This window comes from Crassostrea angulata, chromosome 7 (assembly GCF_025612915.1).
Source record: "Crassostrea angulata isolate pt1a10 chromosome 7, ASM2561291v2, whole genome shotgun sequence".
NCBI classification, from domain to species: Eukaryota; Metazoa; Mollusca; class Bivalvia; order Ostreida; family Ostreidae; genus Magallana; species Magallana angulata.
The window spans coordinates 5,833,969-5,850,701 of record NC_069117.1 but is presented as its reverse complement, the minus strand read 5'-3'; the positions used below and the strand labels follow the sequence as shown (position 1 = coordinate 5,850,701).

Below are 16,733 nucleotides of genomic sequence, written 5' to 3'. Positions count from 1 at the left end.
TGATTTAAACTGGGGCGAATTGTGTGGGGACCGCTCTTTTGAAAAACGTGCAAATGAATAAAATTGAAATACATAATTGGAAAATTCATTACTTACAAGTAATGTGGTATGTGACACCTTCACGTTGTGTCGTATTATTTATCGAAATAAACAATAAAATCAAGAATAATTTTGTAAATAGTTTCTTTCCCATCATCGACATATTACAGCGTAGCGCAGTGGTTTCGTGGATTCCCTAAATACCTGTAGGTCATGAGTTCGTATCCCGATGAGGCTGATAATTTTTTTAACTTTCCAAAATTTTCTAAAACTTATTTTTTGGTTGAATACTGTGAAAGAAAATTCGAAACCGGTGAAAGTATTTCAAGTATAATATAGTTTAATCCACATTAATATCGACAGATGTTCATTACCACCTTAAGGGGATGGAAAAGTGGCTTTGAATTTCTCTTAGGTTGGGTTACATAAATCCTATTAGTTTATTTTCCTCTTTATTTATATGACTTAGTTTTGCATTATAGCAAATATATTCACTTATATAGGCGTATAATGAAATATGTATGTAATTATAATCCCTACATGATATTTAGGAAATTTTTTCAACTCAGAAATGAACAGTCCCCAATGTGTTTGGGCCTTGGGAAATAGGAACGATAAGTCTTACCTGAGGAACTTTCATACCAAATAAAATTTAAAATATTTTTTGTGTTTATTTGCAATGATTTTCATTCAATTTTTTATGTCGCATTTATTAAAATACATTTTCTTATAACATCAAGCAGCTTTTTTAGATGATTTGTGAACAGAGTAAGAACATTTGTAAAATTATGTTTTGAGAAAATACTAAAAAAAATTGCAATAATAACATTTTTCAATGTTAAGAAGTGTTATATTTTTTTTAGGTGTCTGAAGAAAATATCAATCATATGACCAAAAAATTTCTCTCAATTTGTTCATAGTTAACTTTTTAAAAATTATTTTACAAAAACACGAAAAAACATTAAAAAATTCCTTTAAAATACCTATAGTATCCCTATCATCATTTTGATATGTGATAAGTATATGTTTTGTGGTCTTCTATTGAAAATTGGAATAAACTGTGGGTGTATAGAGCCACCTTAAAGCCTTTTACAGGGATGAAACGTGTAAGTATTACATTATACAAATTTGCTCATGAAAATTAGATTGGACTTTATCGAAGAAAAAGAACAGTTCCATATTTTACTAAAAATTAATTTTTTCCGTTTTGTCTTAATTATTAAGGCGTATACCGGTATCTTATTTAAACATTCTGTGTTCATGCTTTTGAATATCCGTCTTGTCCCTAAACCTTTCTGTTTTTAAAAAAAAAATTAATCTTTATGTACCGATTTCTTCGACCAGTATGTTCGTGAAATACAACAAATGCTTACAAAGCAAAGTTTGAGAGAGGAGAAATATTTCTGCACTATAAAACTGGTGTTTTTAGGGTTTAAAGACATCGATGTCATAAGCTTATATGATAACAGAGATACAATCAGGTACTTAGGAACATTGTACGACATGAAGAACTATTCTAGTATATATCTGTCTCTTCCTTTAATACCTTTCCAGCAAATAAATCTAACGACTATATCATCATATACACTGGAAAAACTCGCGATTCAAAATCAGCCGAGATCAACATATCGTCCAACTTTATATATAGTAATAAGTATGTGCAATATGTTGTGGGCAACTCAAAGAATTTTACTCTTTTTAATTTGCAAGGGACAATTTATATATTATATAAGGAATCAAGCTGTCTATGTCTTCGTTAAGGATAAAAGAACCTCTTGCAAAATTGTTCACATGTGTTTGTCCAAATGTGCTGAGGAAAGTATGGATAGCAAATTGTGTCCATATTCAGAGGAAAAGTTGAGGCCTTTTTATGCTAGACCATGCCAGTGTTAATTTGCAACATATCCTCACAACTAAGTTTGCTGATGAATGTATGAACCTCTTTAAAGCCGATAAACATCCCTGTCAATGTTGTTGAAGAGAAAATGTTCCCCTTTGATAGAACTTTGAATAAGCACTTGGTTCATTTCATTCACTGATATGGTTTGACACAACTTCGTATTTCTACAGCATATCGAGAAAATCGACATAAGTGAACAGAAACAAGTATGAAAAGGGGAATTAACTGTCCAGAAAATCAAAGAGTTCGAAAAGTTCTTTAGTTATATGGATAACCAAGACACATTGCCCACTGAAACGGTTTAAATTGCTTTCTTCCTAAAATCAAAGCCCGGGGGTATGTCCCAACTTAGGATTTGCCTTACGTTGCTTATGGAACAAACACACACCAAGGTAATGATAGAGAGACAGGCATATATAAGCATGCCCATATTACCATGCCCAGCCGAGATGGAATAAAAAAAATTAAGTGATGGTTGTTTGTTGCTCGATCTAATGACCTTAAGATCTTATACCTAAAGCTTTCTTCGATATGATAGCTTGCAACTGCCCCACAGGTTGCAGAACCTTAATGTGTAAATGTAAACGTGCCTACTTTCCGGGTAAAGACATTTGCAAATTTCAAATCACAATCTTATCATTAAAAAAGAGATTGTATAAATAGCATAATTATATACTGTAGCTTAATAAGGGAAAACAGAAAAAAACCCATTTCCAAATAAAAAGCTTGTGGAGTTTTTTCTATTAATACATGTGTTCAAATGTGATTGTCAGTTACATCATTAGTATTGAAATTATAATATTCCATTATTTTTCCAATTTAAGAGGCCTTTAGTAGTCTATATAGAGATAAATGAAATTTGGCTACTAGTATACACAATTTGAATTGCCTTTTTGACAAAATTAACGTCATTTTCATGAAGACCAACACATTTCATCAAACTTGGCACAAGCTAATTATGAATAATATGTTTGCTAGACCAATTTGTGAGTTTATATTGTTATTTTTTTTCCATTAAAGAGACTGCGAGACTAAAAATGATGAAATCTGGCTGTCCACCATTTTTAATCTATATCGCGATCAACATATTTTGTTGGACTAAGCACACCTTAGTTAAGATAAAATGCTATGCTGAACCAATTTATAATCGTTTGTTACCTCAATTTTTAAGACTTAAGAGAATTATGGAATTTGCCTGTCGACCATTTTGACCTAATTTGCGCCATTTTTGTCATAGCAAACACATTTTTCATACTAAGCACGCCTTAATTTTGATTAATATGCAAAACTAACTTTGCTGGACTGAATTATTATTGTTTTTCCTGGTTTAAATGTTTTAGGAAAAAAATTATAAAATCTGGGTACCTGCCATTTTGAATCGCCATGTTGACCTAATTAACGCTTTTTGGGGAAGGCCAGCTATTTTTTTTAAACTTAGCATGCTTAAGATATGATGAGATACTAAGCTGGATAATTTCATTATTGTTTGTCAATAATGAAAAGACTTTAAGAAAAAAATATAAAATTTGGTTGTTGTCACAAATCAGTATCTACTGGTATTGTATTTGTTTTCTTTACATATTAGTATCCTGTAGGGACCCTCTTTAACGTTCCTGTGTAACTAGTTTTTTTACCCGTAGTGTACCCCTCTGGACACGGTGTCAGCTATAGTACGTATTGGTCAGTTCTTTTCTATTGTTCGATTACTTTATTTAAACTGCCGCATTGCAGACCTGGCAGACAGTGGCCACGTTTTCTACATGACAGGTATGAGCAGCTAAGGTTTTGAGTAACCCTTTCTCCTATTAGGGGTAAGTTAATCTATTTCATACTTTTGTAATTGAACTACGGCTCAGTCTTTTTACATTACTGTGGAGTTTATATTAAGTATTTTTTGTTACTTTTGATATACTGGTTTTACGAGGTAGAACTGTTAAACATAGGTGCTTGCTCGCGCGTGTTCCTGTGTGGTCACGTGTCGAGTGTGTGTGCTTTATATTGCGATATACATGCATGATATACTTGTATTTTTGCCGTGTAGTTCGGTGTACTTGTATATTGTCCGTGTAGTACGGAGTATTTGTATATCGCTTTGACGTGGTTTTTCTGTGTTAAGTAGTGTGATACTCTTAACGTTATGCAGTGATCGTATTCGATGGGTTTCGTGCTATTGTATGGCGTACTGTTGTTGCCATAATGTTATATTTTAAGTCCGTGCGACTTAGCCTATGTTTATGTAAGGTATATTAATCATGTAACTCAAAATATGTTTATTTGTTTAATTTAATAAGGTCCCTATCCAGTTTCTGGCAGTCCATCGCCGTGGTAATACCTGTCCGCCACTGTCTCACGCCATGCCATATCTACCCACTACTCTTCTACATGCCTGTGACGAAGACTATGGACATCAGAAAACTTAAATATCTTATTGTTTATAATATGTATATTTGTTTGGTTTTATTTTATATGAAAATTGTAAATATAGAACGAATCCTGTTGTGTTTGACTGAACAGTCACGACGGCTGTCGTGACAGTTGTCAGCCATTTGAATCGCCATTTTGAGCTACTTAACTCCATTTTATTGAAGGCCAGCATATTGTTTTGGAATCAGCACACTTTAATTATGTTTAAAATCCTTGCTGGACCAAATAATGATTATTTGCCGTTTAAAGTTTTTTTTCCGACAAAATCGGACTAGTCTATTCATTTTAAAGGAATCATTGGAATGTGACATCAGTTGCCAGCATTAAATGACTTTACGGGATACCAAAAGTACAACATGCATTTAATAATTTTTAAGACGTAGGGTGCTTCGATACAAAATACTTACGCATGTAAAGAAAACGAAATCATGATTTGAATTATTATGTTATTGTGAAATGTTTAAGTCTGAAGGTAAATACATTAAGAAAATGTTTATTACTTATAAAACTATTCATTAAAGGGTTTCATGAATCTGTCACTGCATAGTTAACAGAAATGGGATGCAGTTTGTATACAAGAAGTGAAGTTTGTCGGATGCAACAAACGGGCATAACTGGGATCGGCCGAAGCCGATTAGAATAAGAATTCGATTAGAATACTTTTACACCTACGGAATGAAGGAATTAAAACAAATGGTTCGGGATCGGGCTACAAACTATTTCATATGTTCAACAAATGTTTTTTTTTATTTGATTAAATTTGATCAACCGCTAAGAAAATTAAACAATCATGAGTATATTGTATATAAATATAGTCTTTGTTTAATTCCATATCTTTTTTAAAGCAGTCTTGACAAATATGCAAAGTAACAGGTTTGCAGTTACGTGTAAGATAAAAAAACATGAAATGAACAAAACATTTATTTCCCATAAACCATTTATATCAACTTTATCAATATCATATAGGCCTGACACTATTAGCATTTATTTCTCTTATGTGTAGAAAATCTACATTATTAATTGTGTGTTTATCGTTTTTCTTGAGCATTACTTAAATCTCCAAAATAAAAGTCATGTTGAACAAACTTCAATAGAATCAGGGAAATAAGTTAATAGAGCTAATTTAAGAATTTGCTTCGTTAAATTCCATTTAAAACTTTTTTTCCTGATTTGGGGGGAGGAGATGGTGGATTTGTATGAAAACATATTTTTCAAATGTATGTTCTTAATTTAAACCAATTGTTAGCAATTGTTGAAAAAAAAAACTACAGATAAGTTCATGTGAATTACACTTTGAACACCAAATTGAATCTTTTACAATGATAATTAATTCGTATCATACAGCCAGACTACTTACAGTAACATCCGAGTCTTTTACAAGCGATATAATCCGCTGGGGCTGATCCACACCCTCCATTCGGTTTGACACAGCTTCTGTACCGGACAAGGTTGTGGGTGGTACAGTCTCCAGGACAAGAGGACCAAGATCCCCAGCTTCCCCAAATTGCTAAAAAAAATTACAAGCATGCAATAAAAAAAACATAGTTTTCCTTTTATACCAAACGTTTAATTAAACTGTAAAAATATATTTTAAGGGAAAATAAAGCGGAAAAGAGAAAATGATATAATGGCATAGTCATTCCAAGTTTAAAAAAGGGTTTAACAGAAATATTATTTTGGAACTCTTTAATACGTGTACAAACTTGTCTTTTTAGTACAAATAGACAGGTTGACATTTCATGTAAATAATTTTACCATCAGATTGTTAACTTTAAAAAATGCTTTCTTTAGCGTTGCTAAGTATGAAATAACTCAAGAGGTGCTCGAATGAAACTTCCCCGGGATTTGTTCGGTTCCTGTGAAATTTCGATCACAATTATAAATAATTATGTAAATACTGGTCGTTTTTCATATCTTATCCTACTTTGATTTTTGGTAAAGCATGAAAATCTATTAACAGATATGTTTTATATCATCATCTAGCGGTTATTTGAATTAAACGATATTATTCAGATATATTATATAATAAACGATAAATGATAATATTCAGAACAGAGTTATCGTTCATGTTCAACAACTCTACGCGTGGTTGAAAATAAAAACATTGGGTTGCTTAATACAATCATAGCCATGTTTGATTCTTTTGGTGTGCAAAACCATGCCTTTTAAAAAAAAGAACGGGTGCTCATTACGTACAACCATAACAAATGTCGTTATTCAATCGTTTATTAAAAAGTATCGGGGGAGAGTGTTTCTAACATACGATTTCCTTTTATTTTTTACCATGAAACTTCTGTCCAAAATATAAAGTAAATTGACCAGATAGTCTATATGTTTGCCAATCTCAAATTTTGATCGTATGTCCAAATCACTCCCGACATTTTACATTGTATAAGAAAAAGGGGATTTTCATTTTCAATTTCATAAAAAGTACAAACATACGATTTTCTTTTAATTTTCAGTGTTGGAAGGATAACTAACGTTTAAGTTAACTTTTTGTGAATTTAAAACGAAATTGACCGGATAGTTTTTATGCTATCCGCCCTTATTGTTTGCCCCAATAAACTTGTCGTGCCAGCCATTTTACACATAGAATTGTATAGAATAAAAGGATGTTTATGAATTTTATTTGTAATAGATTAAAATACCTTTATTTCCACTCACACAGAACATGAAAGAATCGCGCATATGTTTTATTTTACAAACTATACTTTTAATTTTAATTATTGACGCTGCAATAAAAATGCATGACGTTTATTTTTGTCGATTGTCAACTGACGTCATCATATAGCGTTGATTCCGACGTGAATAGACCCTTTCTATGGTACTGCTCTATTGCAGGGCAAATTGATATACTTTGCCGAAGTTTTAGTTGGTAGATAATTAAATGACGTAATGACGTAATTGAAACAATTGATGCTGCTTCTTATTTCACGAAACTATGTCATTTTGCCCTGTAAAAGAGCAATACCGCAATAACCGCAAAAGGGTGTATACCGTCGATTTTAAAGAAGCAGCTAAACGATTAAAATACTTCTGAACTTATTCTTCCAATTCATTTCACTAAAAATGTTTTTAATAAATTTTTTTTTAGATAAAAACGTTACATGATAACCTGTATATTTGAACATGTCACTTTGCATTTGCGTTTCACAACAGTAATGTGCTCTACCATGCGCAGAGGGCGCAAAACTTTAATCCGTGACTGACCTTAAACATAATGTCGAAATTGCCAAAAACCTTTTGTTTACGTTTTTAATAACTTTTTAAAGACAATCTGATTTGTCAAGATGGGAAAATTCATTTAAATATAGCTTGATAAAAACTTACACCTGCAGTAATAAGTCCACGTAAGAGTTTTTGTTGTACCGGAACATGGGTTGATATCTAGCCATGCATTTTGCGCTTTTATGGTGCAGTAATAGTTGTAGTTACAGTTTGTTCGAATCTTTGAGGTGACAGTTGATCCACTATACCAACAGTAATATCTTCCGTATGTGATGTCGATGTACTGTGAAGAGGAGCAGGAAATAGAGCGTGTATCTCCCTGGGTCAGGGTATAGGAGATACTCTCTGAAAAAGAAGCAAACAGTCTGAAACATTTCAATTGAAAAATGGTTATGCTTTAATAGGAGTGATTTTAACAAAAAAGAATCTCATTTTCAATCATTCAATCATACGTTAAGACAATACAACGCCTAGATACAAAAAGAATCTTATTTTCAATAATTCAATCATACGTTAAGACAATGCAACGTCTAGATGGACTCTTCTTATATCCATTAAAAAGTTGCTTGAGTTTCTGATTGACAACATCTACGTAGTTTTTGGAACTCAAGTCTTCCAACAATCTATTGGAATTCCCATGGGTACCAATCGTGCACCAATGTAAGCAGACTTATTTTTGTATTCTAATGAAGCAGAATTTATTCAAAAACTTGTGCGTGAAAAATAATAAATAACCCGCTGTGGCCTTCAACTCAACATTCTGTTATATCGACGACGTATTTTCAATTAACAATTGTTATTATTATTCTTACGTCGACTCGATATATCCCAGTGAACTTGAAATAAAAGATACCACTGAGTCTGTGTCATCTGTTTCATTTTTGGATCTTTTACTTGAAATGGACATTGATGGTAACCTAAAAACAAAACTTTATGATAAACGCGATTACTTCAATGTTTCTCCTGTCAACTTTCCTTACTTATGTAGCAATATACCTTCACCACCCGCATATGGTATTTTTGTCTCTCAGTTAATTCGATACGCAAGGGCATGCTCTTCTTTTCTAAAGCAAGGCAAGCTACTAACAAACAATTTGATAAAAGAGGACTATCAACAGTCTCGTTTGAAGTCATCTTATGTTTTCTTGCAAGTTCTATGGTCGATACAACGACCTTGTCAGCAAATACAATCTTCCACTGGGTCGCATGCTGACCGGCATTTTTTATACTTATAGTTAGCCCATAATTAATCACCTAATGTCTCCGAACTTTTCCGGTGTTTTTTTTATTACGACAAAGAGCGCACAGCGGGCTTGACTTGTTAGCAGGGGATGCTCGCTCCTCCATGGCATCTCATCCTACCTGTAATTTTTGTTGAGGTCCGTGTTTACCTCTGTTCTTGTTTTGTATTTATCCTTTGAACTTTTGATTTTGAAGATTTTTTTTATGATTTATTCACAAATTATGCATGTACAATCATAACATAAAAAAATGAATGAAATTGGAAACTCAAGTAACTAAAATTTTTGAGATGATCCGCCAACTATCCTTAACCTCATTTTCTTTTCGTATGTTCAATGAATGGGAATAGTAGATGTCAACATTTAATGTATTCAAACAGTGATTTTGTAGAAGGTAAAATCTACTGACATCTGTTAATATAAATAAACCTTTTTCTAACAATATCAATAGATTAAGTGCTCTATATAATACAGGAATGGCATCCAAATATTACGGTTTGTTCATTAAAACATACATTAATATCGCACAAGTTCTTTAGTTTTTCCTGTATTGTAATTCAAATGTTTCGTGCATGCAGACAATCATAAAAAGATGACTTATTTACTCCTTAGTTTCATGGCAAAATGAACACATTTCAGTGTCTAATATTTTGAATATAAATAAACGAGAGTTAGTGCACAGAATTCTACGTGAAATTTGGAATTGAAAACTTGTTAATTATGTGTACATTGTGACATTATGAGGAATCGTCAAATATTGTTCCCATCCGTTTTCTACAATTTATGGACATTCTCTCTTCCCATTTGTGTTTTACGTTTACAGGGGTTTCGGCGACAGATGAATAAAATATAGTGTAAAAAAGTTTTGATGCCTTTTGCGCCTTTTTTAATTTTCATTATTGCCATCAAATATTTCTTCTCTCAAGGCATTGTTTATCAAATCTTTCTAATGTTTTGGGATGGCTGATATAAACCAATTATAGGTTCAAAAATTAGTATTAGTTTTCATACTAATTTTTTGACCATAATTTATCACATGATTGTCTACGGACTTTTGCATTTTTTCCCAATGACGACAAAGAGCACACGGCGGGTGTGACCGGTCAGCAGGGGACGCTCACTCCTACTAGGCACCTGATACCACCTCTATCCTTTTGGAGGTTCGTGTTGCTTTGCTTTGAATTTGTATTTCGTTTTATGGATTTTTGTAATGGTTGAAGGTTTGTTATTGTTATTTTTCATCCAGAAATCAAAACCGTTATTTATGCTTTTAAGCAGTGTCTTTCCCTTTTTTTTCCTCTCGGTCATTTGTCTTGAACTCTGTTAAAATACAATAACATAACTCCTAAACTGGCAAGTCGTACAGATATGTCTCATTTGATCTTTTTTGGTCAATCCTGATAGTCTGCATTTATAAGATAAAATGCAAGGTTGTACAAAAGTCAGTATTTTAATTATTTATCAATCATGTTTGTTATTGTTAACAAAATGAATATGACGCACCAAAAGTTATATGTTCAGAATTTCTATTTCATCTTGATAGATACGAGAAAAAACCTCCTAGGGCAATAAAGGCCTCTGTTTGTGCTGTCTTTGATATCATTCCTTGTTAGAATTACTAGAGATCTAGTAGTTCAATCGTCGTTTTTCCCAATTGTTATAAAAATAGCAATGCTTATTGATATATCAATTCATCTTGGTATACTATTGATTGTTCGTTTTTATTAATTGTGGGATATTTTTGTCTAAAGTTAACTTTCTTGAGTCTTTTTTGATCGTGTTTATAAAGAAAGAGAAGTCTAATGAAGTTTTATCATGAGCTTAATTATATCAATTATATCACACGTGTGATGAATTACGCGTCAAAACTGTATAAAGTATTAAAATCATAAACCATCATGGAAAAAATAAATATATCACCATGCTGTACATTTCCTCGATTTTACTCGAGATTTTAATTTTGTAGGTATATAAAGATCAAATGGATAGAGATAACAAAAAAAAATCTGCTACCGACAGACCTTTTGTTTTAAATTGTTCGCTTAGACTACGGTTTCTTCCGTTTTCATGATCTTGATAATGAGCACACGGCGGGTGCGACCGGTCAGCGGGGGGTGCTTACTCCTCCTAGGCACCTTTGTTTTTTAAAAAAGGTCGTGTTGCTCAGCTTTAAGGATTTTTAAGATGATTAACAATTTAAATTTGTTATTATCATTTTCCGTTAGACCTGATTTCACCTCTATCTTTTTAGAGGTCTTTGTTGCTCAGCTTTAAATTAGTATTTCGCTTTGTTTTTTGAGGTGGATGATTAGTTTGTTTTTTTATTATCATTTTCATTAGACCCTCTCTATTGTTATAATAAAAACTACAAAAGCACTATAATTTTGTAATTTTTTTTCGCATTCATAACTTAAATTGACAAAAGTCATAAATATGACTCTTAATTGATCCAACAAAATTAGTTGATAAAACAACACGGTTAAGAATGATTAAACATGCATTCCCATTTCCTTTACAGAACTGCTCTGTTAACCACATGATTATTGCACCATGAGATATTTAACAATGTGTTAAGATTAAGTGAAGATACGGACACAAATCTACAATAGAGACAGCCACCGCTCTAAAATGTATCGGATACGTAGGATTAAATACACTTCGACAATGAGCATCTATATCTTTAAATCTTAATTGTTTAAACTGTCGACCTCAATATACTTGTAACTCTTAATGATAGATTAACAACTTTGAAGTACAGTTAATAAAACATAATGTAATAAAATCTTGTCTAATAACAGAGAGCTCACGACATATTTAAAATAAACCACAAGGAAAAAACTGTTTATAAAAGAAAATCTTGATGTAGAAAAATTCATCGTCGTAAGAAAATAATTTTAAGGTCTAATATATATAAAAGAAATAAAATACATCTATCAATTTTATTAGCGTTAATGAGGTAGTTAAGGGAATTCTGTCATTTTTACGATAAGGAAATTATTTATGGGTTATTTATGGGTTTCCCAGACCAAATCCTCTTCCTCACAAAAAGCATGGAAAGTGTGATTTTTGTATGGTACACGAATCGGTAATAATGGGGAGGGAAATTTTGTTATCCAAATAAAGCATCAATCTATGCATGACTGCATGTAAAACTCACTTTTACATTCAAGTACAATAATCCGCCGAGATATTTTTGAAAAATGTTGAAATAAATATGATATTACTTTTCTTGTCGATACTCATAGTACCCAGAAGTCGAACAATGTTGGGCCAACGAGTCGGGCTATGAAGCAATTTTTAACTCCTACTTGAGAAGTAGCAGGGATGTTGCTATTGTGTTGAATTTTTTTTTCAATTTGCGGTAAAAACATTAGAATTTTTTGGATTTGGTCAATCATTTATTCATTGGTTTGCTACAATATACACGGATATATCATCCGCAGTCTTAAATAATGTTTTACTGATATTTTAAAGATTAGCAGAGAAGGTCGCCAAGGGAACCACTTTCACCTTTCATTTTTATTTTAACGGTGGAACTCCTCAGCGCTCAACTTACGTGGGTTAAAAAATACTTGGATCCACAATGTAAATCCTCATGGAAAATTTTAATAGCGGATAAACTCGAAAAGTGAGGATACTCAAATATATATAAACTTCGTAAAAAAGGCTTGTCGACTGCCATACAAGATTTTAACAATTTTTTAGCAAAGCGTTATGCACGCGTGGAGCGAAATCATGCAGCATCCTACCACAGCCCCATCAGAAATTCTACGCCAACCACTATGGCACAATAATGAAATATCAGTTAATAAGCAACGTGTTTGTAAATCTTATTGCATCAATAAGGGGGATATTCTTTATCAATGATCTTATCGATGACGGCGGTAATTTTCTTTCATTCGAAAACTTTCAAGACAAAGTTAATGTTCATACTAATTTTTGAACCTATAATGGGTTTATATCAGCCATCCCAAAACATTAGAAAGATTTGATAAACAATGCCTCGAGAGAAGAAATATTTGATGGCAATAATGAAAAATTAAAAAAGGCGCAAAAGGCATCAAAACTTTTTTACACTATATTTTTATCACCTTTCGCCGAAACCCCTGTAAACGTAAAACACAAATGGGAAGAGAGAATGTCCATAAAATTTGTAGAAAACGAATGGGAACAATATTTGACGATTCCTCATAATGTCACAATGTACACATAATTAATAAGTTTTCAATTCCAAATATCACGTAGAATTCTGTGCACTAACTCTCGTTTATTTATATTCAAAATATTAGAACTGAAATGTGTTCATTTTGCCATGAAACTAAGAAGTAAATAAGTCATCTTTTTATGGTTGTCTGCATGCATGAAAGAATTGAATTACAATACAGGAAAAACTAAAGAACTTGTGCGATATTAATGTATGTTTTAATGAACAAACAGTAATACAGTAGAACACGGTTATAGTGAAAACACTTATAATGAATTGACGCTTACAGCGAAGTGAATTTCATTCTGCATGACTTCATTACATGTTGTAAACTTGACGGATATAACGAATTACGCTTACAACGAAGTATAATTGCCCGTCCCTGTGACTTCGTTATAAGCTTTTTTTTTTTACTGTATTTGGATGTAATCATGTCATTCCTGTATTATATAGAGAACTTAATCTATTGATATTGTTAGCAAAAAGGTTTATTCATATTAACAGATGTCAGTATATTTTACCCTCTACAAAATCACTGTTTGAATACATTAAATGTTTTAGATATGTTGATATCTACTCTTCCCACACATTGAACAAAAATATTAGTTACTCGACTTTCCAATTTCATTCATTTTTTATGTGTACGATTGTACATGCATGGTTTGTGAATAAATCATAAAAAAAGTCTTCAAAATCAAAAGTTCAAAGGATAAATACAAAACAAGAAAAGAGGTAAACACGGACCTCAACAAAAATTATAGGTAGGATGAGATGCCATGGAGGAGCGAGCATCCCCTGCTAACAAGTCAAACCCGCTGTACGCTCTTTGTCTTAATCGAAAAAACTCCGGAAAAGTTCGGAGACGTCAGGTGATTAATTTTGACGAACTGTAAGTATCAAAAATGTCAGTCAGCATGCGACCCACTGGAGTATTGTATTTGCCGGAAAGGTTGTTGTATCGACCATAGAACTTACGAAAGAATTTCTTAAATCGAGACTATTGATAGTCCTGTTTTATCAACTTGTTTGTCAGTAACTTACCTCGCCTTCGAAATTGTTAATACGTAGAGCATGTCCTTGCGTATTAAATTAAATGAGAGACAAAATCTCCATATGGAGGTGGTGGAGATATACTGTTACCTAAGTAAGGAAAGTTAACTAGAGAAAAATGAAGTCATCACGTTCATAATTAAGTTTTGTTGTTATGTTACCATCAGTGTCCTTTTACAGTCAAATTTCAAAATATGAAAACAGATGACGCAGAATCAGTGGTATCTTTTACTTTAAGTTTACTGGGATATATCAAGTCTTCATTAATATTGAAATAATAATTTGTAATTAATAATACATCGTCAATATACCTGAATGTTGAGTTAAGGGCCATAGCGAGTGATCTATTTTTTTCAAGTTTTTGAATAAAATGTGCTTCATATGAATAAAAAGGTTTGTTAACAAAGGGGTGTAATGGGAGTTTTAACATAATGTTGGAAGAGCCAATTTCCTAAAATTACATAATGTTGTCTATCAGAAACTCAAGCATCTTTTTATACCCCCTTCATAGTACCTGTAAGTACAATCCAAATGGTTTTTAACAAAACAGTAAAAGTGAGTAAATATACGTGATACAATTTTTTTTTATTAAAACGCAGCTGTCATGATGTCAAAAACAGCGTGGGGAATGGTTGTATAAAGTGTAGAAATTTTTGGATTTCAAATACCCGGTATTCTAAAAGTTCCTTTGAATTCTTAAGTATCCACATCTAATTCACACCGCCTCTAGAATATACTGTTAAAGTTTCTCCTTATTATTCAATCATTACAAACATTTTTAAAATTGACCATCTTCAAGAAAACTACATGTGAAGTATTCAAATTCCTACGCTAGTTGCCTTCTCTGTCCTTTTTTACAAAAATATGTCATTCTTCGATGGACAATTATTTTTTAAACAAATAAATAATTGCTTATATTAATAAATGTAAATATAACTTTCATGATTAGTGTACATTATTTATCACACAATCTATTAATTATTTATTGTGTGTCTGTGTGTCTGTCTCTCTCTCTCTCTGTGTGTGTGTGTGTGTGTGTGTGTGTGTGTTTAAAATGATGTAATGGTTATGCAACACTTACACCATATATCTGATTGCATTCGTGTAGACTCTGATTAGTACAGATGTGTGCAGTGTTTGCTAGTGACGCAAGATTTATGTCAGTATTTGCTAGGAAATGAAGAACTGTATACATGTACACTAGTTTCTTCAGAGCTCAGAGACAGCTTAGCGCAGTGAAAATTCAAGTTATTCCATTACCGAATATCTTTGATATATGGTAACCCATATCTATTCTATTAATAGTGAGCTGAGGAATTAAGCTGTATAATTAGAAAATAAAAAAAAAATTAACAAAACTTAAGATAATCAACGATAGGAACTAGTATTACCTAAAGAAGTGTTTTATCAGAGAATTTAGAAAATGTATTTTTATCTCTCATCAATGTTTTGTATTCCCGTCATTAAAATCGTTGCTTTTTTAAATCAATGACAAAATGACATTTATTATATTGATATTAATTTTTTTTTAAAAATCCAGTTTTGAACTACGGTTTTTATAATAATCTGAAAAAAATAACTACATTTTAAGATTATATAAATGAATGTTCATGAATGCTTAAGCCTTTTTGCTTTTAAAATTATCAAATTATGTTTGCGGAAAAAAGATAATAAAGACACAAAAGGGTGATTACACTTTTTAAGGATTTCACTAAGCTAACTTGTAAAACTCACCCACTGTTTGAATGATGATCACACATAGGAATGCCTTCATTAAACCTAAGAAAATATACATTCTTCCCATCTTTAAAATAGATGCATTGTGTTCCTGTCTTTAAAATTATTGCCCGTTTCGTAGACTACAAATGTGTTCTCGAATAATAAATTGGTCAAAAATGTAAAACACAATTACGCAAACCCAGGGTTAAATAGACCTCGACTCTGTATGAAAAATATCTATTATCTTACTTCAAAGCCAATCTCTTGGTACTTGGGTACTTGCGAAACAAGGGAACAAGATTCGGCAAGCGCAATTTATAAAACTCAGCTGGAGGGCAATGTCTGTAATGCAGTGACTTATTTAACATGGCCCAAGCACACTGGTAGTTGACCGTCTGTAGCGATGTGCATTTTAAGACCTTTAACTATTCGCAATTTATAGTACAGATAATTAAAACGGTCCTTTAAAAGTGATATGATCGCAATATTTTTAATGCTACCTTTACAGCACATTATCAAAATCATCTCAGAGTCCTGATTACCAAATTGAATACATTTCGTTTAACTAAATCTGTCATTTGTTGTAAATGAAACATAGATGTAGGATATTGTTTCTCGTTAGAAACTTTTACACATTGCTGTGTCATATAAAAGTAAATTAAAAAAAAAGAACTAACGTTTGTGAGATAGTTTGTGAATGTACTTATATTCAAGCCATAATTTATGTACCAGGCATAAATAATTTTGATAATTTCTCAGTTCATGTTTAAACTGTAACCGAATTCCAAATTTAAGCATATTGGTTGCATGCACCATTTGTTCCAGATGATCAACTTAGATAACATTCTTATTAGGGATTATATCTAACACATAATTAATCAAGAACGCTCTGATTTTTTAATATATCTGATATATACTACAAATTGCA

The 16,733-nt window shown here is 32.0% G+C and overlaps 1 protein-coding gene across 1 annotated transcript in view; it reads right to left on the bottom strand.

Annotated features, from left to right (window-relative positions):
* Positions 1-16,683, bottom strand: part of LOC128191975 (collagen alpha-3(VI) chain-like) — a 44,874-nt gene extending 28,191 nt beyond the window's left edge. The window contains exons 1-3 of the mRNA XM_052864374.1: positions 15,821-16,683; positions 7,694-7,936; positions 5,721-5,870 (exon numbers count right to left, since the gene is read on the bottom strand). Of these exons, the coding sequence (XP_052720334.1) occupies positions 5,721-5,870; positions 7,694-7,936; positions 15,821-15,890 (463 nt within the window). The 5' untranslated portion in view covers positions 15,891-16,683. The remainder of the gene's footprint in view (positions 1-5,720; positions 5,871-7,693; positions 7,937-15,820) is intronic.
* Positions 16,684-16,733: the final 50 nt, after the last annotated feature.